The sequence below is a fragment of the Bubalus bubalis genome, chromosome 1 (assembly GCF_019923935.1).
Source record: "Bubalus bubalis isolate 160015118507 breed Murrah chromosome 1, NDDB_SH_1, whole genome shotgun sequence".
In the NCBI taxonomy this organism is placed as follows: Eukaryota; Metazoa; Chordata; class Mammalia; order Artiodactyla; family Bovidae; genus Bubalus; species Bubalus bubalis.
Window position 1 is genome coordinate 141422793 of NC_059157.1, and position 26837 is coordinate 141449629.

The following is a 26837-nucleotide window of genomic DNA, read 5'->3' on the forward strand; positions in this document are numbered from 1 at the left end:
ACCAACTTTGAACACACCAGAAAATGGCAGCCTCTCAGGGGGGCATGAGGGAAGGACAAATTGGGAGTTTGGGGTTAGCAGATGCAAACCATTATATATAGAATGCATAAACAACAGGGCCCTGCTGTATAGCACAGGGAACTATAACCAATATCCAGTGATAAGCCATAATGGAATGGAATGTGAAAAAAAATGTGCATAAATGTATAACTGAATCACTTTACATCAGAAATTAACACAACCTTGTAAATCAACTATGAAAGTGAAAATGTTAGTTGCTCAGTCATATCCGACTTTTGCGACCCCATGGACTGTACCCCACCAGGCTCCTCTGTCCATGGAATTCTCCAGGCAGAATACTGGAGTGGGTAGCCATTCTCTTTTCCAGAAGATCTTTCCGACCCAAGGATCAAACCTGGGTCTCCTGAATTGCAGATAGATTCTTTACCATCTGAGCCACCAGGGAAGTTAAAATCACCTATACATCAATAAAATAAATTTTAAAATAAAAGAAAATGGCAGCCTCTCAATTTGTACTCCAGGTTACTTCATTCATGTGCAGAATGCCATTCAATATCAATTTTCTGCTGAAATGGCAAGTCATGCTATTTATGCAATTACATTTCTTAGGAAATGTAGATTTTCTCTATCCTTTGGAACCAAAACAAAACTGAAAATGACTAAGATATTGAAACTGATATGTGACTTGCAGTTTGTTTCAAAAATTCTAAATGTGCCTTCACTAAAATAATTGCTTTGTTGTCACTGATTAACTTTATAACTAGTCATTACTTAAAGTTATAAAAATAAATGTTTACTGTTTTTAAAAGCATAGTTTTTATTGAGGCTATATATTGGCATCCTGAATAGATTTTCTACTAGAGAAAGGGATTTCAGTGCTACAAATTATTAATTTTTTTTTTTTTTTCAAAAATCACATGTTAGAAGATGTCAGTAATCCCTACAAATTCTATTAGTCTATAATTCTTGAACAATGAATTGTCTTCAAATTTTGTCACATTCGGTCAACAACAAAGATGAAAATGATGGACATGTTAACACAAATGCCTGCATAATGCCAGCAGCCACTGTGGAAAGCAGCACAGGCGAGGGGCAGCAGAGGTGGTTTTAGCCAGTATCCAAGCATATGGGATGCAGTAGCATTTATGAGTCTGTACACCTCATCCTGGGCTTCCCAGCTGTCTCAAGTGGTAAAGAATTGCCTGCCAGTGCGGGAGATGTAAGAGACACGGGTTTGATCCCTGGGTGGGAAAGACCCCCCGGAGGAGGGCATGGCAACCCACTCCAGTATTCCTGCCTGGAGAATCCCATGGACAGACGAGCCTGGCAGGGTACAGTCCCTGGGGTCACAAAGAGTCAAACACGACTGAAGCAACTTAGCACACACACTCACCCCATCCTTTTTTTTTTTTTTAATATAAATTTATTTTAATTGGAGGCTAATTACTTTACAGTATTGTATTGGTTTTGCCATATATCAACATGAATCCGCCACCCATCCTTTTTTGTAAAGTTAAAACTGACCAGTCTCTTGGATTGTCTTAAGAATTACACAGGTTTATTCCTCTTCCATGGATTGAAGAGCTGTGTTATCGAGCACACTAATATCTCATTAATTCTGGTTTTAAATCCTGCTGTATTGTAGATTCTTAAAGTATGTTCCCCTGTGTAATAAATATGCAACTTAAAATCCCTCCTTTATCCCCTGAAATCATTCATAAGCAAATATTAATGGGTGCTAAAAAGCTCTTTTAATTGGAGGACCAAAGGCAGTTTCTCTTCAACCCTGACTTAAGGTGCTCCTAAACTCTTCTTTCATGATTAGCAGCAGCTTTGGTTTTATCATTGTGGGTAATCACCCTTCTATCTAGGAGTTTTCATTTTAGAATTACAAACACGGACTTTGAAATCAGACAAATCTTGGCTTTAGATCTTAGCTCTAACTTTTAATATAGGAATGTGCTGTGTGTGCATGTTCAGTTGTGTCTGACTCTTTGTGGCCCATGGACTGCCCACCAGGCTCCTCTGTTCATCGGATTTCCCAGGCAAGAATACTGGAGTCGGTTGCCATTTCCTCCTGCAGGGGATCTTCCTGACCCAGGGATGGAACCTGTGTCTCCTGCATTGGCAGGTGGATTCTTTTACCACTGAGCCACCTGGGAAGCTCTAAAATAGGAAGACACTCTCTGAAACTCATATTTCTTATTTGCTCAATGGGATCGTTATAAACAGGTATTTCATAGATCTGTTTTGGATATTCAATAATACACATACAACCTATGGTACAGAGGATTACATCAGGTTGGCTTTGGCTGTATTTTATGACTACGGTTGTGATCATCGTATAGCCATCAGAGGTAGTCAGTGGTTAGCAAGCATTGTCTAGAATCATCCTTTTCCTTGCATTTGAAAAGCACTGTTTCTTCACCTGTTTTATCATCCTCCTGATATGCTGGTTCTGGTTTTTCATATGCAAGTGTTCTATGCAAGCAATTACAAGTCTACCCCAATACACAGAAACTTTTCAGGTCTCTGCTATATCACATTAGGTAATATCCCATTGGCCAAAGCAAGTCACGGGGCCAAGCCCAGAGATAAGCAGAGGGGATGGACTCCACCTCTTTATGTATTGTTGTTATTCAGTTGCTAAGTCTTGTCAGACTGTAGCACGCCAGGCACTTCCCTGTCCTTCACTGTCTCCCAGAGTTTGCTCAAACTCATATCCATTGAGTTGGTGATGCCATCCAACCATCTCATCCTCTGTTGCCCTCTTCTCCTTCAGTTTTTCCCAGCATCAGGGTCTTTTCCAGTGAGGCAGCTCTTCACATCAGGTGGCCAAAGCATTAGAGCTTCAGCTTCAGCAAAAGTCCTTCCAATGAATGCCAAATATCAGGGCCATTTTTCCTTTCAGTCTGCCACAAATACTAAGCAATAGATTCCTGTCATTTTAAGAAAAAATAATAGTTTTCTTTATGTTGATAATAGTGCTCTGCTTAAATAAGCACTTAATCATTTCTAAGACCTGAGAGGTGACTTAGATAAGTATTCTTTTTCCCATTTATAGATGAATATAACTGACATTCAGAGAGTTTAAATAGCCATATCTGAGTTTACATAATGAATCAGCTTGGACAAGATTTTTGAAGTCTTCTGATTGAAATTGTGGTTCTTCCTAGACTATCAGACTTGGCTGATTAAAATTGCTCCCTTTTAAAATTTCTTACAATCTTGGTATCATTCCTTTGTTTTTTAAATTATGACCCAATGGTCATTAGTTTCCCAGTGAGCGTGATCCCTTTGCTTAATTCTTAAGACATAAGAATAATCCATTTACGAAATAGAAGAAAAGCTTCTTATAGCTTCGTAATCTAATTCTAGCCTCAATGGTTTCTGTCTGTCCTTTTGCGAACTTCATAACCCATCTTCTTCAATAGGCCATGTTGTAAGAGGTCAGACTGCTTGTGAAGGGGTTAAATGAGTTCTTATGGTCATAAGAAGTGCCTCCCTTTCAGTTTCACTGCATGACTTACGGCCATCAATGCCCTAGTCTAGAAATCTGGATAAACAGTAGCCCTGAAGGCCTGATAAATTGCCTACTCACTTAGGAGGTAATATAAGATCAAGCTCAGGGTTCTGTATTACTATGACCCACGGTGGTTCTGTAACTGCATTTGCAACAGTGCAATTTAAACCTAAAATTCAAGTTACTTATATTCCTGACCTCTTGTTATTTATTTTTTGGTTGAGAAGATTAATAATAACATTTATTTTGTATTATATTTTATAACTTTCACATCTTCATTTACTTTTCACAAAAGATTAGGACATATAATACTACTATTATAAAATCTATGCTGCTGCTAAGTCGCTTCAGTCGTGTCCGACTCTGTGCGACCCCATAGACGGCAGCTCACCCGGCTCCCCAGTCCCTGGGATTCTCCAGGCAAGAACACTGGAGTGGGTTGCCATCTATATCTCCATATAAATGAGAAAAATTAGACTCTAAAAGGTAGGTTACTTTCCTGGGATCATACAGCCAGAAAGAAGTGGGGCCCAAACTAGACATGTACCCCACCTTCCCCCACCTCATTTTCTTGACTCAATGCATATGCCTTCTTCATTATCTTGTTGCCTCAGTTTACCTTTGCAAAGCAATGGAGGATATGCTGATTTCATTCTGGTCTCCCAGTACTGTTTATTTTGGATTTAATTATATACTGAATTACTCTGCTGCTTAACTGTTTTATAAGTTCTTATTTTCTTAATGATATGGTCAGCTTTGGGGGCACTTTTCCTTCTCTGATTCTCCCATGTCAGCCGTGGTCCTGTGGAGAACCTAGGAGAGCAAATACTCATAGAACCAGCCCAGCTTCTCAGTAAGAATGACCCAGGCTGAGCCTGTCCCACTGCTGCTGGAAAGTGATTGATGTTTTACTGTCTCATTTACTTGTCCCTTTAGTTGAAAGCAGATGCCAGGTCACCCCAAAAACCCTCAGGTTTGTTTTCTCCCCTTGTATCTAGGCTTCCCCAAAGTACATCTGCTCCCATCCTACATTCATCCATGATTATTTGGCCCCACGTGGTGGATTTAAAATAGCTAATATGCATGATCCTCAGACATTTTGAGGTCTGCTGCAGGACTCTGCAGCAAGTTGAAGGACTGTGAAGGTCATTCTCTCCTTATACCTGTGGTGAAGACTAGGCAGTTTCTGATGGCCACAGGGAAGATTTCCTGGGTCAGCAGTGTGCCGTCCCCTCCCCCAGCCTCCTTCCCAGCCCTTCACTCCTCTACTCCTTTCCAGTGTTAAGGCCACGTGCTTCTTCTTAGCTCAGCATCCCAAGCACACGTTCTATTTTGAGATTACCTACTCTTTGACTTGGATAGGCCACATGATATGTAACATACTGCATTCTCCTAGGTTTGCAAATCTCCATCACTTTTTAGGAAAACTGATTTTTGTGTGGTCAGAAAGTGCCAGCATTTCACCACTCCTCTTATTTTTACGAATTCCTTTCAAGCTATAAGGAAGGCTACTTTAAGTGGTTGGACATTTCATAGGTATTCACTTTTTTATTCATATTTATCCACAGGATTTTGCTCGATGCTAGGATATTATAAAGAGCTAAAGCAGGAAGGATCTCTTTGTTTATAGTTTTTATGGATTGATAGGGAAGAGAGGCTTCAGTCAAATGTTTAAATAGATAAATGTGGATTGCAGTTCTGGTAGGTGCTGCGAGGGGAGAGATCCGTGATGATTTATGGGACTAGAAGCATGTCAGGCAGATCAGAGAGCTTTACTGGGGAAGGGGCTCTGGAACTGACATTTGAAGGCAGGAGAACTTACAGTCCATGGAGAAGAGAGTCAAGAACAAGGGCAATTATGACTCAGGATGATCCTTACCTCTATTCCAGTACCAACAAATGTGCGGCTTTGGGGGTGGACAAGATATAGCAGGGGACTTGACATTACCGGAGAGAATTGGAGAAGACATCCCTCAGGAGTATCCGTTAAACTCAATCAGGAATAATGAGTAGAAATTATGTGAAGAGGAAGGGGAAAGAAGACACTCATGGGAGACTACAGAAGGGCCCAGCATTGTTGAGACTGAGTAGCTGGAGGAGGCAAGAATACAGACAGGGGCACGCTGTGAGTGTTCTTTCAGGAAATGGTGATGTAAAATCTTACACTCCCAGATTCTTACTGTTGCCTCTAAAACAGTCTTCCTGGAAATTTTTCCACCAACCTCAAAAATAAAATGCTATTTAAAAGTCCAATTGATGTGTACACATCAACATAAAATTATGGGGGAACATGCACACCCTTCATTAGTGATGCCAGGTCTTCTAAAAAAAGGCTCAGGTTAGTGGACTCCGAATTGAAACTCAAAATGAATGAAATCAGAATTCCGAAACTTACTCTGTCAGGAGGTTCTTTCTTTTCACATCCGTGGCACTACCACATGTCCCCTTTCTTTTCATGTGTACTTTCCTGAAGGTGAGATGGGTACTCCTGCTTTGTGAACACCCTCAGATCGAGAGAACTTACCCTTGCTTCCTTTCCCATCTGACTTTCATAATCTTCCACTAGGGACTTCAATAAAAGGAGACTTCAAAGAAAATGAACCTAACAAAATTTAAATTGAAGAGCCTGTATTTTTTTTTCTTTTCACCTTTCTTAGTCTTCCTTGAACCAAGTATGATCAGTGATAGGTACTTGATGGACAAATTTCCCAGAGGCCTAGAATGAGTTTTATCTCAATAGCAAGTCTACCTTGATCTCTTCCAGGTGAAAAGATGAGAAATTTTTTTTTACTATCAGGTTGCGTACTATATTGGTTTGCTGTACAAACAGAAGACCCCTTTCAACTGCCAATGTGTTGTCTCGTAAATTTTTTCTTTTTAGTCAAGAGACAAAGTCAAGTAGTATGATAATAATGCTTGTTTGTTACCACAGAAGAAAAAACTCAAATTTTTGCATAGTTGATATAGATGGTTATGAAAAATAGAATCCTACTAAAGACATGGATTTTCATGACAGAATATTTATGGTTCTAACACAGGATGAAGAGGAAGAAATCAAACAAGAAATTAACATGTTGAAGAAATACTCTCATCACCGGAATATAGCTACATACTATGGTGCTTTTATCAAAAAGAACCCACCAGGCATGGATGACCAACTTTGGGTATGTAGGACTGTCCACATTTGCTTTTCTTACTTAAAAAACAACCAAGACTAAATGTTTCATTTCTCTATCCTAATTACTGAGTTTGATTAGGTACTTGTTCCTTGAAATCCTTTATTCCATGATTTCCATAACATTGTATTTGCAACATTTTCTCTCATTTCCTTGAATACCTGTCTGTCTTCTATCACTTAATGTGGACCATCCCTAAACCTAGTTGTTAAGTTCTTTTTTTTCCACACAAAATGACTACCTTTATTGAATTTTTACTATACTTAAGGTACCATGCTATATTGTAATATATATATGTATACACACACACACACACACACATATATATGTGTGTCTATACACACACACACACACACACACATATATATATATTTACATTTATTTATTTGCTATGCCACATGGCTTGCAGGATCTCAGTTCCACAGCCAGGGACTGACCTGAGCCTTGGCATTGAAAGCACCAAGTCCTAACCGCTGAACTGCCAGGGAATGCCCACCACGTTATTTTTTTTTTTTTTAATTCTATCATTTATTCCAGCTCTTTGAGGTAGACATTATTATCTTCATTCTGAGGGGTGAAAAAACCTGTATTTTTGCTTAAACACTTGATGACAAGGAATTTAGTAGCCTTTAGAGATGAAGAGTTTTTATCAATAAGAAAATATGTGAAATGATTAATGGAAAGACTAAGTTAAGATAAGGCAGCAATTAAAAAAATAAGAAATATCAACTACCAGTAAAGATGTTTTTAAAGTGTAATCTTACTAACAATATAAATACAAAAGAAAACAAGAATTAGATACCACTTCTTATCCAGTAGACTGGCAAAGGTTTTTTTTTTTTAATGATATACTCAGGATGGACAGTCACATCCTCTGCTTATAGAAATGAGCATTGGTACAACTTTACTTAAGGACAGTTGGAAAACACACACACACACAGATATATCTTTATCTCTATTTAATCTCCCAAAGGAAATGCCTTACTTTTGACTCAATATTTTCACATACAGGAATGTATCCTAAATTTAACTACATAAAAATATATGCATTATAGATGCTAACCAGTAGGTAATCACTTAAATAAATCTGTTAGGGAACAATACTCAACCAGTTAAAATGATGTAGATCTGTGTTTACAAATGGATGAACATGAACAATTATAGTAAGGATATTTTAGAGCCTTTTTAGAGGCTATGATTAGATATAGCACATTTTCTTTTTTTTTTCAAAAAAAAAAAAAAGAAAAAGGACCGATATGTACACGTATATTAACATGATGGGGATGTCTAGAATAGTGAGCACCAATAACATTGAAGATGTTTGTTTCTGGGTAGTAATTTCAGTAATTTAATTTCTGAAACTTTTTTCCAATGTTTTTTTAAAAAAAAATTTATCTATTTTTAGCTGTGCTGGTTCTTCATTGCTGTGCAGGCTTTTCTCTAGTTGCAGTGAGCAGGGGCTACTCTCGCTGTGTGTGAGGACTTCCTGTTGTGGTGGCTTTTCTTGTTGCGGAGCACGGGCTTCAGAGCACTCGGGCTCGGTAGCTGAGGCTCCCAGGCTCTGGAACACAGGCTCAATAGTTGTGGCTGCTGCTGCTACTGCTAAGTCACTTCAGTCGTGTCCGACTCTGTGCAACCCCATAGACGGCAGCCCACCAGGCTCCCCATCCCTGGGATTCTCCAGGCAAGAACACTGGAGTGGGTTGCCATTTCCTTCTCCAATGCATGAAAGTGAAAAGTGAAAGTGAAGTCGTTCAGTCGTGTCCAACCCTCAGCGACCCCATGGACTGCAGCCTACCAGGCTCCTCCGTCCATAGGATTTTCCAGGCAAGAATATTGGAGTGAGGTGCCATTCAGGCGTTAATTACTCTAAGGCACGTGGGATCTTCTCGGTCAGGGATTGAAGCCTTGTCTCCTGCATTGTCAGGCGGATTCCCCACCACTGAGCCACCATGTCATTTTTAATTGCTTCTCATTGGGTTATCTTTGCTCCTTACAAAGACAAGTTCTGAGAACAAGGAATGTGTCTTTTGAATCTCAGTGTCTTAGACACCAGGAAGGGGCTGGGCATGTGATGCTGACAAAATAGTTGTTTATGAATGAAAGGATATTATTGGTGCACACTTGGTTGCTATTATTTTTATTGATTCAAACTGATAATTGCTACAGGTACTTTTGAAAGTTCAGCTTCCCTGTGGCCTATAGGTTCAGGAGGATGTGCTGAGATGGCATGAGTGTGAATATAGGACTTATAGTATAGAACTTGTATATAGAACTTATATATAGGACTTATATATAGAACACAATATAGTCCTGTGTTCCCATAGGACTTCTATACTGCCAAAAATCTAGCATTTTAGCAAGGACTCCTGCCGCGCCATAAGCTGCAGCAGATGACAAGAGGAGAATGATAGCTGTTTTGATACTGTCTACAGAAGCATTTTTTAGTTTGGTCAGAGCTATAGCTTTGGAATCACCTCCAGTTTATCACCTGAGGTAGCACCACTATTTCCAGATGAGTCACACCTAGCTGTTAACATCACCCCTTTTGTGAGATGGGCCAGACCAGGTAGTTTTCTTATTAAGCTGAGCTATTAATATTAAAATTTGGGCATATATATTATAAATCATGAGAGGAGTGGTCAAACAGGTCAAACTATTTTTCTTAAAACTGAGATTTTTTTAAGCTGGAAAAAAAATTAGTTGTCATTTATTTTACTGGATCCCAGTGAAGCTAATTTCTTTCTCAGAGCCTCTGAGCTCATTAATGGATGGACGCAGAATAAGAATGCAGACATCCTGAAATATGACCATGTAGCTTGGCCTGAAGTTCTATGAAAGGCATTGGAAGTTGTTGTTGTTTTAAGTGAGCAAAATTTGCAGTCCGTTTTCAGATCGGCAGTGGGAGGATGCAGCAAGCCTGTTTGCATCTGCAGGGTACAAACAGGAGGTTTGATGCTCTAGAAATGAGTCACTGCTTGCCATTTCTCACCCTGGCCCATTGCTCTTGTCGTGGAGATGGCTGTGGTGGCTGGGAACCAGGAGCTTGCGTGTGTATGTGTTCATCTATTCACCCACTCATTCATTCACCCAACAAATACATATCAAGCACTTGCTAGGCGTGAGGCACTCTATTAGACGATAAGAAACATCAGTGAACAAAACTGATGGAAGCCCCAAGTTACATGCGGTGTACATTCTTGCTACAGACCACAATCATATTAAGTCAGAAAACTATTCGAAAAGCTGAAAGTGCATATGCCTAGAAGAACAGGGAAAGGCTAATGAGGATGCAGGTAGGGGCTGCAGTGGCCAGGGGAACCCCCTTGTAGATAACTTTGAGCATTCCAGGCCTGGTGTTTTCAGGATTATCGACAAGGCCAACGTGACAAAAAGATGTGGGAGATGGGGCCAGATCAGGCAAGGGCTTATAGGGCATTGGCAGGATGTCGGCTTTTCCTCTAAGTGAGGTGGGAGCCACTCGAGGGTTTTGAAGGGGGTGGGGGAGAGAATCTGACTCATAGAGTGAAGGAGTCCCTCTGGTTGCTGAGTTGAGAGTAGGCCAGATGGGGGCCAGAGGAGAAGCAGGAAGGACCAGGGAGGAGACTGTTTGAGCAAGCCAGTCCCCTTCCTGAAGTTCACGGGCATTTGTAAGTAGTGATCACGGGCCACGTGGGGAGGACCCCTGCCTTCACATTCCATTTTTCCCACCTGCAATCCGATGCTGGTGGCAAAACACAGTAGTTTCAGGCCCCACGTCCTGCTTGGAAGCAGAGGACCTCCCTTTTGTCAGATGCCCTTTTGTGCCCATGCAGAGGACTGTTCTGACTGTCCCCACGAGCTAGTCCATTCGCTTCTGTGTCACTAAGGATAAGAATACAAAGCTATGAAATTCCTCATAGGTACAAGAGCATCATTTCTTTTTCTAGTTGTTCTATTTGATAAGAAATTCCCTGGTGGCTCAGATGGTAAAGTGTCTGCCTGCAATGTGGGAGACGCGGGTTCGATCCCTGGGTTGGGAAGATCCCCTGGAGAAGGAAATTGCAACCCACTCCGGTACCCTTGCCTGGAAAATCCCATGGACAGAGGAGCCTGGTAGGCTACAGTCCATGGGGTCGCAAAGAGTCGGACATGACTGAGCAACTTCACTTTCTTTCTTTGTAAAAAATTAAAGGCGGAACAGAAACATAATACTTGGGAAATTAGTATCAGATCACAATATTGATGCAAACTTGGTTACAGAATATAATAGTGTGTACTGGGTCCAAGTCCTCTGACTCATCAAACCACAGGCATTCTGTGTTAACAACAATGGCAAGTAATATTTATCACCTGCTTCACATGTGCAGAGTAATGTATTTGTTTGCATTGTCATATTATTTCACTATATCTTCATAACTACTCTACAAATTAAATATTCTCATTATCCCCACTTTATTACAGATGAGGAAATTAGGCTCAGAGAACTTAAGAAGTTTGCTTGAGGATTCACGGCTACTGGGTGATGAAACCAGTGTGTTAGCTAACCTCAAGCTGCCTGATGCTAGAATCAAACCCTGCATTCTTCTCCTTTTATTTGTGAAAAATAGTTTCAGAAGTTGCAAAAAATAGGTCAAAGGTTGGTGTTCCAAGTAGGACTGAAGCTTTGTGTTTAGTGTATTTTGGCAGGGGCCTGCACCCCACAGCATGCAGGATCTTAGCCCCCTGCAGTGGGAGTATGGGGTCTTAACCACTGGGCAGCCAAGGAAGTCCCTAAACAAATTTATTTTTGAGTTCACTTTTCATTTTAATTCATGAAAATTTCCCGTGAAAATTCTCAGTTTCCCCAGCTTTCTGGGAGGATAGATAGACCTGTTAGCTGCTACTATGAAGATGGTATTTCTTTCTTTTTTTTTTTTTTTTTTTTGCAGATGGTATTTCTTAAGTCTTAGAAATACACTTTGAAAAGTACATTAAACCCTTTGGGAGTGTTTTAGCAAATAATTGCAAAGGTCACAGAGAGTTGACTCTTTGGGTTAATGGCATTCTTTTAGGATTATATTGCTTTAAAAATATTATTATGGATTAAATAGAGACAGAGCCTGTAGCAACCAAGAGTAGCACTCTAACATTTATTCCCAGTTTTCAGACCACAGGAACTATTCCCCAGATACTTCTTGTGCTGCGGCTGGAGGCCAGAGGTTTGCACATATGCCACCAGCCAATATAGGTGCTGTTTTAGGTGTCTGATTGAATTATAATCTATGTGAATTCTATCAGTCTTGTCACAGAGATAAACTCTTGTTTAGTCCCAGCTCTTTGTGGAAATACAACTACTTCTGATAATGGCCAAGTAATTCTCCCTTATCAGCTGCTCAGGGCCTGATCCGGAAATCAAAAAAGAGAGCTCTTTCAATAAAGATTCCAATCTCTCCGAAACAAGGCACCCTGACACACAACACGGCCATCTCATTCTGCTCCGTCTCAGCAAAGAGAGGCCCTCCACTTTGCTGCATGCCCTTCAGACACTGGGAGTGACGAGGCCTGTCTATTAAATGGGCAGATTTCCTCAAGTTAGAAAGCAAAATCACACATATTTTGCCATCTCTTTAGATACCACCACAACAATCACAGGGCTAGAATATCTTATAAAAGAAAATAAATTTCTGATTAGTTTCCAAAATGCAGATTGGTCAAGTAAGATGGTGGCTCAAGTGGTAAAGAATCCTCCTGCCAATACAGGAGACACAGGTTCAGTCCCTGGGTTGAGAAGATCCCATGGAGAAGGAAATGGCAACCCACTCCAGTATCATTGCCTGGAGAATTCCATGGAGAGATGAGCCTGGCAGGTACAGTCCATGGCGTCGCAGAGTCAGATACGACTGAGTGACTGAGGACGCATGCAGTTTTATTACTAAAGAATTCCCTTCCTTCATATTTTCAACCTAGGTTACTTGTCTGGAAAAGTAACTGAGTCTTATTATTTGTGAGTGGAAAATTTTAAGACTGAATAAATAGTGGGAGGAGTGATTGTACACTGTTTCCCAGTCTTGGAGCTGCCCCACTGCATGAGCTATAGACACAGAATGTAAGTTACTTAAATACAAACACAGAGCTAAAGTTACACCTGATTTAATACTGTGCAACTGAGCTTGAGTTCAGCTTTAATGGAGTCATTTTTATGAATTAATGGGTGATTAAGTGACAAGAGTGTGAAAATGATTTCTTTTTTTATTCTAATGCATTTCATTTGAACTGTGCTTAAACTGCTTTTTACCTTAGCAAAAGGTAGACTTGATGTATGCCCAAAGTTACTCTCTCTTCTCAGCAACCATCCTCTGCTAAGCTTCCTTTTGGGCTTCCCAGGTGGCGCTAGTGGTAAAGAACCCACCTGCCAATGCAGGAGACATAAGAGACTAGGGTTCCATCCCTGGGTCAGGAAGATCCCTTGGAGGAGGGCATAGCAATCTGGAGAATCTCATGGACAGAGAATCTCAAAGACAGAGGAGCCTGGCAGGTTATGGTCCACAGGGCCCCAAAGAGTTGGACACACACGACTGAATCAACTTAGCAGAAAGTTACTCTGTTAATGGTCTATATAACCCTCTGGTTCCTATTCTAGATTAATTTTGAGTCAAAAGCAATATTCTTATTTGCATTACACTTCTCAGAATTCTCAACTACCAAGTTTCTTAGTCCGAAGTCTTCAAAAGCCAGTGTTGTTTTTTTTCTTTTTCTGTTGTTAACTTTTCTGAAAACTTGTTCCCCTGTCACTACCCATAAATTCTTTCTAAGAGGCAGACTTGTAAATTTCATATAGCCTTTGAGGTTAGTCTCTGATTTGATCCATGGCTCAAATGGACATGTTATGATTTACCCCTAATAGGAAATACCCTTCAGAAGATCTTGCGTGCTTTCTGAGAAATTTGAGCACCAGGTACCAAATCCAGGAGCCAGCTAACTTCTCTTTCCTTGAATGCTACCATGCTAACTCTGAGACGGCTCTCTCCTTAGACATGGGCGACTGCAGAGCATTTCCAGCTGTCAATGGGCAGGTTTCTTGTTGCTAAGAATACCAGCTGGCTTAGTACATTCAAACTCTGATTGTTATTCTCAAAATACATATCCAGAAACTTTATTGACAAAATCTGAGGTTTCACATCATTGGGGCTCATCTTTTTATCTTTGGAACACTTAGAATTTGTAGTTATAAGCATTCTTTTTTCAGGTCTAAAAATATAATTCAGAAACCAAAGGAGTTTTTGTTTCCCCAAATACATGCTGGTTTAAAAATAAATGCAAAAACCTGTTTAGGTTTCTCAGTTGGTTTCCCAATTTGAAATTGCCAACAGTTTTGCTGTTGCTTTACAGCAAAACAGTTTGCTTTACCTTTCCATCAGTTGACTGAAATGATAAATTGGTTGTCAATTGGAAATGATAAATTTCCATCAGTTAACTGAAATGATAAATTGGTTGTACCAACAATTGCTGGTACAACCCAGCAATTGTTGTACCTCTGTACACACATTTTTTTTTATTGTGCGACTTAAACTACCTTTGGCAAATGAAGCTGCATTCTGTAACAAAGTACTGAGTTTGGGTTTTCTTTACACCTTCATAAATCATGCAGATGGGATCTGTGGCTGTTCCCAGCTACACATGATAAAAATATCCTGTGCCTTGCTGATGTTTCTGGACCTTCAAGGTCAATAGGCTGATCCTTTGCAGACTTGTGAATTCTTAGAAGTTTATCTTTCCTCCCCTTTTCCTAGATTGTCTGTGCAATCGCTTGGTGCAGTTGTTGTTGTTTAGTTACTGAGTCGTGTCCAACTCTTTTGTGACCTTATGGACTGTAGCCTGCCAGGCTTCTCTGTCCATGGGATTTCCCAGGCAGGAATACTGAAATGGGTCGCCATTTGTTTCTCCGGGGGACCTTTCCGATCCAGGGATCGAACCCAGGTCTCTTGCATCTCCTGCGTTGATAGGTGGATTCTTTGCCACTGAGCCACCAGGGAAGCCCTTGGTGCAGACTTCCTTCATTTTAGGTCGACCTTCATCCCCCTGCTCCTTCCTCTTCCTGTCCTATCTCTCATCTCCCCTTTTACTATAAAAGGGAAGGAATCTGTGGGTGACTGACTAGTGACATTTGGGTTAATATATTGCTGTCAAGACAGTCTGGGCTAGTCCTGCAGTTTTAAAATACCTTAAAACTTTGTTTCTTGTTACAGGAACATAAAACCAATTGACTAGCAAGTGAGTATAATACCTTTGGGACCCCAGAAGTCATCCTAAGCCTCTTAGGCTGGTTCTGAGAATAGACCTTTTAAAATTCTTTCAGAGGTGACTAGGGTTGGAAAGGGCAAGTTAGAAGTGACCACATCTGCTGATTCCAAACCCATGCCCCTCCCAGTTAGGGGGGTGACCTCAGGGAGGGCTGAGATAGTGCTTCGGAAACTCCGTCTGGGATCAGCTGAGGCCAGAGATCCTTGACTTCTGTACTGTCCTGAAGCAGGAGGAATGAACAGGAGAGCATTAAAAGAAAACAATCTCCTTACCCCACAAGCTCTAAGAGAAAACCTCCTGCTCATCAGACCCAAAAAAAAAAAAAAAAAAGTGATAAACAACCATGCAAATTGTGAAATATGCTAGAACTCTTTGTTTTAAAATTTTTATCATTTTAGTTTAGATAGAAATAGCTTCCCACATTCAACAACCCAAGCAACCTTTTCCCTAATAACTGGGTTGCACTAAACACACTGTGCTGCTTTTTAAATATCTTCTCCTTAACACGCTTCTAGGTATGGCCCCAGCCCAGCCCCCATCGTGCCTGAGCGCACTTCTGTGTTCACCTTCAACTTCACCTTCCTCCTTTCTTCCCAAGTGACATGCATGTGTATTTTCATTTTCTGACCCAGTTATGTAGGTGCTAGTGAGTGAGAATTTCAAATGTAAGATTCTTTTTTAAACCTCTCCCACCGTCTTCCAGCCTGCCAAATAAAAAGCTCCAGTGTCCTGGGATGCACCTATGTGTCTTCTTGCTGTGTGATACAAGCCTGAAGAAAAAGAGCTGCGTCCATGGTCCTCTGTCATTAATAGAAGTTTTAGAAGCACACGTGCCCAGTGCTCTTTATAGGTGCCCTTTTAGCCATTTCCTAACCATCCAAGTGAAGTGGATCTTGGGAAGCTACTAATGCTGTCTTCCAAGCTGGAATTTTTTTTTAATAAAGGCAAACAGACCAAAGAATGGATAAATAATAGAATTTGAGAATTCTGGCTACCAGAAGCTTTATATTCTGTAAGACAGTGTTCACATCAACTATGTAAGGCTGATGCTTTTGTTTTAATAGCGATGGTGGCAGAGTGCTGAACCCAGTGAAGATAGGGAACATGCCCAAGGTCATATAGCTAGTAATTGAGAAAGTATGATGCTTTCAACCCGCTGTAGTTACTTAATGAGTATATATACCATGAATAAGGCTGGGGACCAAAACTAAGCTTCATTTCCAAATAAAGAAAGGGAATTTAGGGGAAGCAGAATGAATGAAACAGTAAGTGCAAACCACTCAGCCCCATGGCTGGCACATGGTAGCTTCTCAGTAAATGTTAGCAAGTATTGTTGCCCCAGTGTCAACTCTTTGAGGACTTTCTTTCAGGGAAAATATTAATGATGCATTATTTCTTGCTTTGCAAGATGTGAAGTTATTGACTTATCGCTGCTGGGCTTGGCATGTTGAGCCCTGTTTCTGTTTATTAATGTGATGAGGTTACTTGTGGTGAGGGAGGGTCCCCACTGTGCAGTGGCAGTAATTATCAGTGTTGCTGTGAGGCTGCAGGAACCAACTGCTAGCAAATGCTGGTTTCTTTTTTTCTCTTTCCTTTTTTTAAAAAAAGAAAAATTCCCATTACATAATTTAACAATCATTTTGTTCCATAGTGAGTTGAAAAGAACTTAGCAGCCTTCAGCTGGAGCTGAATGGAGAAGCAAATTATAGAAATCACTGACATTAGTGCCTGGCTAGCACGGGATTGTTTCCTACTGAATATTTGAAAGTATTCTGTCCAATCTAATTTTGAAAGACTGGAGTCAGTGGGCTTCCACTGCTTTCCTTGGGAACTATAATTATGTGGCCTAATAGAGCTCAACGCTGGGGCATTTTCTCCAGCGGATGCAGGAGCAGTGGATATACTTGTAGGAGGTATGGTCACTTGCTTTTCAAAATGGGATTTGGAAAAGGAACACAAACATGTTTTGCTCTCTAGAAGAAAATGTTCTCTCTCTACCCAAGGATGTTTCTTTGGTCCATCCTGCTGCTTTTGAAACACAATTTACATAAATAGGATTTTCTTTAACTTTGTATTTATACAGAATCCTCCAAATACACAAAAATGGACAGAACAGTATAATGTGCCCCAAACTAGCCCCAACAATCGTCAACCAGTTGTCAATCCTGCCCCACCTATACACCCATCTACTTCCTCCCTTCTGTTATTTTGAAACAAATTTCATCATCTTTTTAAAAAAAAGAAAAAGTCTGGTAAAATACACATAGCCTGAAATTTGCCATTTTAATAATTTTAAGGTATATAACAGTGGGATTAAGTACCCAATGTTGTGCAACCATCACCCCTGTCTAGTTCAAAACTTTCTTATCACCCCAGAAAGAATCTCTGTACCCCTTAAGCTGCAACTCCCATTCTTCCCTCCCCCTGAAAAACCACTAATCTGCTTTCGTTCTCTGCGGATTTGCCAATTCTGGATATTTCATGTAAGTGCATTATACAATATATAGCTTTCTGCTTCTGGCTTCTTTCAGTTATTAATATCATGATGCTTTTCAAGATTCATCCACATTGTATCATGCATCAGTACTTCATTTCTTTTCATATCTGAATAATACTCCACTGTATGGATATACTACATTTTATTTATTCATCTGTGATGATGGACAGTTTGGTTATTTCCACATTTTGTGTATTGTGAACAGTGCTGCTTTGAGCATTCATATGCAAGTTTTTGTTTAAACACATGTTCTCAATTTTGAGGGGTAGGTATGTACCTTGAAGTGAAATTGCTAAGTCATATGCTATTTCTTTTATATATATATATATATATATATATATATATATATATATATATGATATTTCTGATGCTGGGAGGGATTGGGGGCAGGAGGAAAAGGGGACAACAGAGGATGAGATGGCTGGATGGCATCACCGACTCGATGGAGGTGAGTTTGAGTGAACTTCAGGAGTTGGTAATGGACAGAGAGGCCCGGCGTGCTGCGATTCATGGGGTAACAAAGAGTCAGACATGACTGAGCGACTGAACTGAACTGACTGATGATATTTCTAACTTACTGAGGAACCATCTGTTTGCCACAGTTTACATTCTCTCCAACCATGTAGGAGAGTTCTAATTTCTTCACATTCTTGCCAACACATTATTTTCTGTTTTACTTTTTTTTTTTAATTTAAATTATAGTCATCCTAAAGGGTGTGAAGTGGTATCTCATTGTGGTTTTGACTTGCATTCTCCTAAAGACTGTTGACGTTGAGCGTCTTTTCATGTGATCGTTAGTCATTTGTATATCTTCTTTGGAGAAATGCCTATTCAGGTGTTTCACCCCTTTTTCAATTGTGTTGTTTATATTTTTCTTGTTGAGTTGTAAGTGTGCTTTATATATTCTGGATACTAGACCCTTATTAGATATGTGATTTGCACATGTTTTGTCCATTCTGTGAGTTGTCATTTCACCCTCTTGATAATGTCTTTTGATACACAACATTTTTAATGTTGATGAAATCTAATTTCTCTCCTTTATTTATTTTTGTTGTTGTTGTTTTTTGTGCTTTTAGTGTCAAAGTTAAGAAACCATTGCCAAGTCCACGGTGGTGGAAATTTACCCCTTGTTCTCTCCTAAGAGTTTTACAGTTCTAGTTCTTATATTTACATCATTGATTCATTCTGAGATAATTTTTTACATGTGATATGAGGTAAGGATTCAACAATATTCTTTTACATGTGGATATCCAGTTGACCCCGCCTCATTTGTAGAAGAGACTATCATCATATCATTTTATCCTTAGTATTGATACTTCAGTATGCTTCTCTAAAATAGAATTATTTTTTCACATAACCAAAATACTATCATCACCCTTAAAAAATGTCAACCACATTTCCTTGATGTCAGCAAATATCTAGACTGTAGATTGTTCTCAAAAATTTAAACAGCTTTTTTTAAAAAAAATTAGTGTCCAGATAAGTTGCATTCACTGCAATTTGTTAGTAGACCTTTATAAATGTTATGAAACCTACAGATTTCCCCTCCATCTCTTCTTTTGTTATATATATTTGTTGAAGCAAATGGGCCATTTACCCTTTGGAGTTTTTTATCCTAGGTTTTATGGATTGTATCCCCATCATGTAACATGTTTGCTCCTCCATCTTCTTAATTTCCTGTAAATTGGTAACTGGAACTAGATGCTTGATCAGATTTAGTCTGAGGTTTTTTCTTTTGCTTTGTTTTGGGCATGATTACTCCTTAAGTGATGTTGTGTTACTCTAATCAAGAGATAAATCTTAGCTGGTTATTTTCTTTTTTTCTTTCTTTTTTTTTAAAATTTATTTTAATTGGAGGTTAATTACTTTACAATATTGTATTGGTTTTGCCATACATCAACATGAATCCGCCATGGGTGTACATGTGTTCCCCATCCTGAAGCCTCCTCCCTCCTCCCTCCCCGTACCATCCCTCTGGGTCATCCCAGTGCACCAGCCCCAAGCATCCTGTATCCTGCATCGAACCTGGACTGGCGATTCATTTCATATATGATATTATACATGTTTCAATGCCATTCTCCCAAATCATCCCACCCTCTCCCTCTCCCACAGAGTCCATAAGACTGTTCTATACATCTGTGTCTCTTTTGCTGTCTCGCTTACAGGGTTATCATTACCATCTTTCTAAAGTCCATATATATGTGTTAGTATACTGTATTGGTATTTTTCTTTCTGGCTTACTTCACTCTGTATAATAGACTCCAGTTTCATCCACCTCATTAGAACTGATTCAAATGTATTCTTTTTAATGGCTGAGTAATACTCCATTGTGTATATGTACCACAGCTTTCTTATCCATTCATCTGCTGATGGCCATCTAGGTTGCTTCCATGTCCTGGCTATTATAAACAGTGCTGCGATGAACATTGGGGTACACGTGTCTCTTTCAATTCTGGTTTCCTCGGTGTGTATGCCCAGCAGTGGGATGACTGGGTCATAAGGCAGTTCTATTTCCAGTTTTTTAAGGAATCTCCACACTGTTCTCCATAGTGGCTGTACTAGTTTGCATTCCCACCAACAGTGTAAGAGGGTTCCCTTTTCTCCACACCCTCTCCAGCATTTATTGCTGTAGACTTTTTTTTTTTAACTTTACAGTATTGTATTGGTTTTGCCATATATCAAAATGAATCCACCACAGGTATACATGTGTTCCCCATCCTGAACCCTCCTCCCTCCTCCCTTCCCATACCCTCCCTCTGGGTCGTCCCAGTGCACCAGCCCCAAGCATCCAGTGTCGTGCATCGAACCTGGACTGGCGACTCGTTTCATATATGATATTATACATGTTTCAATGCCATTCCCCCAAATCATCCCACCCTCTCCCTCTCCCACAGAGTCCAAAAGACTGCTCTATACATCTGTGTCTCTTTTGCTGTCTCGTATACAGGGTTATTGTTATCATCTTTCTAAAGTCCATATATATGCGTTAGTATACTGTATTGGTGTTTTTCTTTCTGGCTTACTTCACTCTGTATAATAGACTCCAGTTTCATCCACCTCATTAGAACTGATTCAAATGTATTCTTTTTAATGGCTAATACTCCATTGTGTATATGTACCATAGCTTTCTTATCCATTCATCTGCTGATGGACATCTAGGTTGCTTCCATGTCCTGGCTATTATAAACAGTGCTGCGATGAACATTGGATCTCTTTCAATTCTGGTTTCCTCGGTGTGTATGCCCAGCAGTGGGATGACTGGGTCATAAGGCAGTTCTATTTCCAGTTTTTTAAGGAATCTCCACACTGTTCTCCATAGTGGCTGTACTAGTTTGCATTCCCACCAACAGTGTAAGAGGGTTCCCTTTTCTCCACACCCTCTCCAGCATTTATTCCTTGTAGACTTTTGGATCGCAGCCATTCTGACTGGCGTGAAATGGTACCTCACTGTGGTTTTGATTTGCATTTCTCTGATAATGAGTGATGTTGAACATCTTTTCATGTGTTTGTTAGCCATCTGTATGTCTTCTTTGGAGAAATGTCTATTTAGTTCTTTGGCCCATTTTTGATTGGGTCATTTATATTTCTAGAATTGAGCTACAGGAGTTGCTTGTATATTTTTGAGATTAGTTGTTTGTCAGTTGCTTCATTTGCTATTATTTTCTCCCATTCTGAAGGCTGTCTTTTCTCCTTGCTTATAGTTTCCTTTGTTGTGCAGAAGCTTTTAAGTTTAATTAGGTCCCATTTGTTTATTTTTGCTTTTATTTCCAATATTCTGGAAGGTGGGTCATAGAGGATCGTGCTGTAATTTATGTCAGAGAGTGTTTTGCCTATGTTCTCCTCCAGGAGTTTTATTGCTTCTGGTCTTACATTTAGATCTTTAATCCATTTTGAATTTATTTTTGTGTATGGTGTTAAAAGTGTTCTAGTTTCATTCTTTTACAAGTGGTTGACCAGTTTTCCCAGCACCACTTGTTAAAGAGATTGTCTTTAATCCATTGTATATTCTTGCCTCCTTTGTCAAAGATAAGGTGTCCATAGGTGCATGGATTTATCTCTGGGCTTTCTATTTTGCTCCATTGATCTATATTTCTGTCTTTGTGCCAGTACCATACTGTCTTGATGACTATGGCTTTGTAGTAGAGCCTGAAGTCAGGAATTATATGCCAATAAAATGGACAACGTGGAAGAAATGGACAAATTCTTAGAAAAGTACAACTTTCCAAAACTGAACCAGGAAGAAACAGAAAATCTTAACAGACCCATCACAAGCACGGAAATTGAAACTGTAATCAGAAATCTTCCAGCAAACAAAAGCCCAGGTCCAGACGGCTTCACAGCTGAATTCTACCAAAAATTTAGAGAAGAGCTAACACCTATCCTGCTCAAACTCTTCCAGAAAATTGCAGAGGAGGTAAACTTCCAAACTCATTCTATGAGGCCACCATCACCCTAATACCAAAACCTGACAAAGATGCCACAAAAAAAGAAAACTACAGGCCAATATCACTGATGAACATAGATGCAAAAATCCTTAACAAAATTCTAGCAATCAGAATCCAACAACACATTAAAAAGATCAAACACCATGACCAAGTGGGCTTTATCCCAGGGATGCAAGGATTCTTCAATATCTGCAAATCAATCAATGTAATACACCACATTAACAAATTGAAAAATAAAAGCCATATGATTATCTCAGTAGATGCAGAGAAAGCCTTTGACAAAGTTCAGCATCCATTTATGATAAAAGCTCTCCAGAAAGCAGGAAAAGAAGGAACATACCTCAACATAATCAAAGCTATATATGATAAACCCACAGCAAACATTATCTTAAATGGTGAAGAATTGAAAGCAGTTCCCCTAAAGTCAGGAACAAGACAAGGGTGCCCACTTTCGCCATAACTATTCAACATAGTTTTGGAAGTTTTGGCCACAGCAATCAGAGCAGAAAAAGAAATAAAAGGACTCCAGATTGGAAAAGAAGAAGTAAAACTCTCACTATTTGCAGATGACATGATCCTCTACATAGAAAACCCTAAAGACTCCACCAGAAAATTACTAGACCTAATTAATGAATATAGTAAAGTTGCAGGATATAAAATCAACACACAGAAATCCCTTGCATTCCCATACACTAATAATGAGAAAATAGAACGAGAAATTAAGGAAACAATTCCATTCACCATTGCAATGAAAAGAAGAAAATACTTAGGAATATATCTACCTAAAGAAACTAAAGACCTATATATAGAAAACTATAAAACACTGGTGAAAGAAATCAAAGAGGACACTAATAGATGGAGAAATATACCATGTTCATGGTTATTTTCTTTTTATGCTAGCAGCCATTGATGATTGGTGCTTAAATCCACTAATTTATCAGAGGTTGTGAAATAGTGACATTCTAATTCCATTATGTCCTTTTCATTTATCAGATGAAATATTGTTTTTGTGAAGAAAAGTTTTAGCTCTTTTATTATATAATCATGGTGGTAAATCTTGTAAAAGAAAGGCAGTGTAAATTCTTTGATTTTTTCCCCTTTATTTACCAGTTTCAGTATAAGAAATTGGTTCTTCAGTTTCTTCAGACAGTGCCAGTTATATTCTTTTTGAGGGGATTTTTTTTTAAATGCATTTATTTAAGCATATTCCGTGTGTTACAAGACATTGCAGTTATTATTCTTTTTAAAATTTTTTATTTATTTATTTTAATTGGAAGCTAATTACTTGACAATATTGTAGTGGTTTTTGCCATACATTGACATGAATCAGCCATGGGTGTACATGTGTTCCCCATCCTGAACCCCCTTCCCACCTCCCTCTTCATCCCATCCCCCAGGGTCATCCCAGTGCACCAGCCCTGAGCACCCTGTCTTATGCATCGAACCTGGACTGACGATCTGTTTCACATATGATAATATACATGTTTCAATGCTCTTCTCTCAAATCATCCCACCCTTGCCGTCTCCCACTGAGTCTGAAAGACTGTTCTTTATATCTGTGTCTCTTTTGCTGTCTCGCATACAGGGTTATGGTTACCATCTTTCTAAATTCCATATATATGTGTTAGTATACTGTATTGGTGATTTTCTTTTTGATTTATTTCACTCTGTATAATAGGCTTGAGGTTCACGCACCTCATTAGAACTGATTCAAATGCATTCTGTTTAATGGCTGAGTAATACTCCATTGTGTATATGTACCACAGCTTTCTTATCCATTCATCTGCTGATGGCCATCTAGGTTGCTTCCATGTCCTGGCTATTATAAACAGTGCTGCGATGAACATTGGGGTACACATGTCTCTTTCAATTCTGGTTGCCTCAGTGTGTATGCCCAGCAGTGGGATTGCTGGGTCGTATATCAGTTCTATTTCCAGTTTTTTAAGGAATCTCCACACTGTTCTCCATAGTGGCTGTACTAGTTTGCATTCCCACCAACAGTGTAAGAGGCTTCCCTTTTCTCCACACCCTCTCCAGCATTTATTCCTTGTAGACTTTTTGATAGCAACCATTCTGACTGGTGTGAGATGGTACCTCATTGTGGTTTTGATTTGCATTTCTCTGATAATGAGTGATGTTGAGCATCTTTTCATGTGTTTGTTAGCCATCTGTATATCTTCTTTGGAGAAATGTCTGTTTAGTTCTTTGGCCCATTTTTGATGGGGTCGTTTATTTTTCTGGAATTGAGCTGCATGAGCTGCTTTTATATTTTTGAGATTAATTCTTTGTCAGTTGCTTCTGATTCTCAGATTATCCCATTTTGGCCAGTGAGACCTCTTAAAGTTGACTCTTTGATCCTTTCTAGCATGATCTTACAGTCTTTCATAGCTTCCTGGCTCTCATATATGATGATTTTACAGCTTTTTGGGGCGGGTGAAGCATGCTCTTTTGTGGCACTTTTCAAATTTCTTTACAAGAGCCCCTGATCAATCTGTGTACTTTCACAGCTCTCTGGAGAAGAGTGGAGAGTTTCGTTATGCTTTATAAAATCATAAGAAGACAAATCAGAATGACATTGGAAACTCATTCAGAAAACTAATTTTATGAGTTTTTTAAATAATTTTTTGAGTTTCACCTGGGCATTTAGAAAAAAAGAGAAAGTTGTTTCTGCCCAAAGATTTTTGCAGCCTGATGGGTTATCTTTTAGGACCTGGTGACATGGTGCTGCTGTTAGGAATGCACATTTGGACAAAGCCAAAATCATCAATGTGATTTCATTATGTCTCTATTTTAGTTCTGTTTCTAGCATCAAGGCAGACACTGATTGCTAGTCATCCTAAACTATTTTCTTATAATTATGTTTAAAAGTACCTAATAAGCTGACTTTTGCTGAAGACTTTTGAAGAAGAGGGAGGATGTATGGAAATGGATGTGTTTTTCTAAACGTAGAAAATGAATGTAAAAGCAGATGGATTGCTTTTTTTCTTCTAGTCTCTACTTCTCCATTAAGTAAGGGAGATGTTTATTTTCTGCCTATTTTATAAAGTTGCTGAGTACTATAATGAGTTTATATTTATAGAGAACTTGGAGCTTTCTGGATGAAAGGTGCTAAATTAGGGCTTATTGTTTAGTGAATTTATCTGATATGTCCAGGCTCTTGGGAACATTTGCTGAAGTTAATTAAAAGCAGATAGTCCTCACTCTGACAGCTTACAGTGCCACTTACAAACCAATAACATAAACAGTGTGCACTTCTATTCTTCTGGCTTGGGATTGCCTAGACAACCACAGCTCTTTCAGAGAGGGGGATGAGCCTACTTCTGTAGGAAAAATGAGCTTGACCGCTAAATAAAACCACAAGGATAGTCTCAATTCCATGTGAACCAACCTAGCTGCCCTCATTTAAAACACATACTTAGAATATGGAGATTTTCCTCAATTTCCAATTGTAATTTTCCATTTGGAAAATTAAAAATAATCTTTCCAGGACTTCCCTGGTGGTCCAGTGGTTAAGACTTAACCTTCCAATGCAGGGGATAAGGGTTTGATCCCTGGTCAGGAAGCTAAGATCCCACATGTCTCAAGGCCAAACAAATAAAGCATTAAAAAAAAAGCAATGTTTGTAACAAAATTCAATAAAAGCTCTAAAAATGGTCCACATCAAAAAAAATCTATCATTTGGGGAAAAATTAAAGATAAAAATTTGTTTCATATGTCATTTTATGATCACTTTTTCTTTGCAGAAATGGCATTCCAAAGCAACCAACTGGACACCTTATGCTTTCTTAACACAGTGGAAGTCTTGAAGTGTAATTATAATAATGGCCTATTTGCTTCCTTTGCCAGTTGGTGATGGAGTTTTGTGGTGCGGGCTCTGTCACTGACCTGATCAAGAACACAAAAGGTAACACGTTGAAGGAGGAGTGGATTGCGTACATCTGCAGGGAGATCTTACGAGTAAGTGACAACATGGGATACCTTGGGAGGTATTGAACTTTACACTGACCTTCCACTAATTCATTCCATAATTCATGTCGGAAACCTCCTTAGAGCTTTATTCTAACAGCGATGGTGGCAGTGGTGTGTGTTGTGGTCTGTTGTTATGAAGGGAGAGCCATTCTAAATAGACTTCACAGGTGGCTCAGTGGTAAAGAATCTGCCTGACAATGCAGGAGACACAGGTTCGATCCCTGGGTCAGGAAGATCCCCTGGAGGAGAAAATGGCAACCCACTCCAGTACTCTTGCTGGGAGATTCCCATGGACAGAGGAGCCTGGCAGGCTACAGTCCATAGGGTCACAAAGAGTCAGATACAGCTGAGCACACACACAACAAAAAAACTGAATAGGCACGTGCACTCTCATTTGAAGGGTTAGTTGGGTGATTTCCCTTAACCTGGGATTCATTTTCTTTGGAGTTTCCAGTTGGAATTCTGATTTTATATTGCAGAGATAGTTTTCCACTTAGGAGATGGATTGTTTAAGGATATTTTGGTCACTTGTTTGAGTTTTCAACTTGTGAAAGTTTATAACTAATTTAAGGCTTGTATGACGTTAGCCATTTTAGTACATAAAACCTAGTTTAACTGATTTTGCCTTAAAAAGTTTCTTTGAGACAACCTCTAAAATCGGTCAAAACAGTTGGGCAAGAATGTGCCCATCTGCCCAGTTTTGCCCACAAATTCCAGAGTCAGACAGTCTGCACAGCAGTGTCAGATTTGCTGAGTTTACCTTAGGAAGAAGATAACTGGCCATATTTTAGTTTGTTTGGATCAGTTGAATTATCTCTTGCTATTAATAAGGAGGCTACTATATGTCCACTGAACATTCCTATACTAGATCTGCTTGACATTTATTTATTTGTCCTGCCTTCTTAATATAAGGGAACAAAACATAAAACTATTTCATGAATTAG

General features: G+C 39.4%; 1 protein-coding gene across 9 annotated transcripts in view; it reads left to right on the forward strand.

Moving 5' to 3' along the window:
- TNIK (TRAF2 and NCK interacting kinase) overlaps positions 1 to 26837 on the forward strand; it is a 400335-nt gene that overhangs the window by 243003 nt on the left and 130495 nt on the right. For all 9 annotated transcript variants that reach the window (XM_025284476.3, XM_025284780.3, XM_025284525.3 and 6 more), the window contains exons 4-5: positions 6583 to 6708; positions 25771 to 25881. In XM_025284476.3, coding sequence (XP_025140261.1) covers positions 6583 to 6708; positions 25771 to 25881 — 237 coding nt within the window. The remainder of the gene's footprint in view (positions 1 to 6582; positions 6709 to 25770; positions 25882 to 26837) is intronic.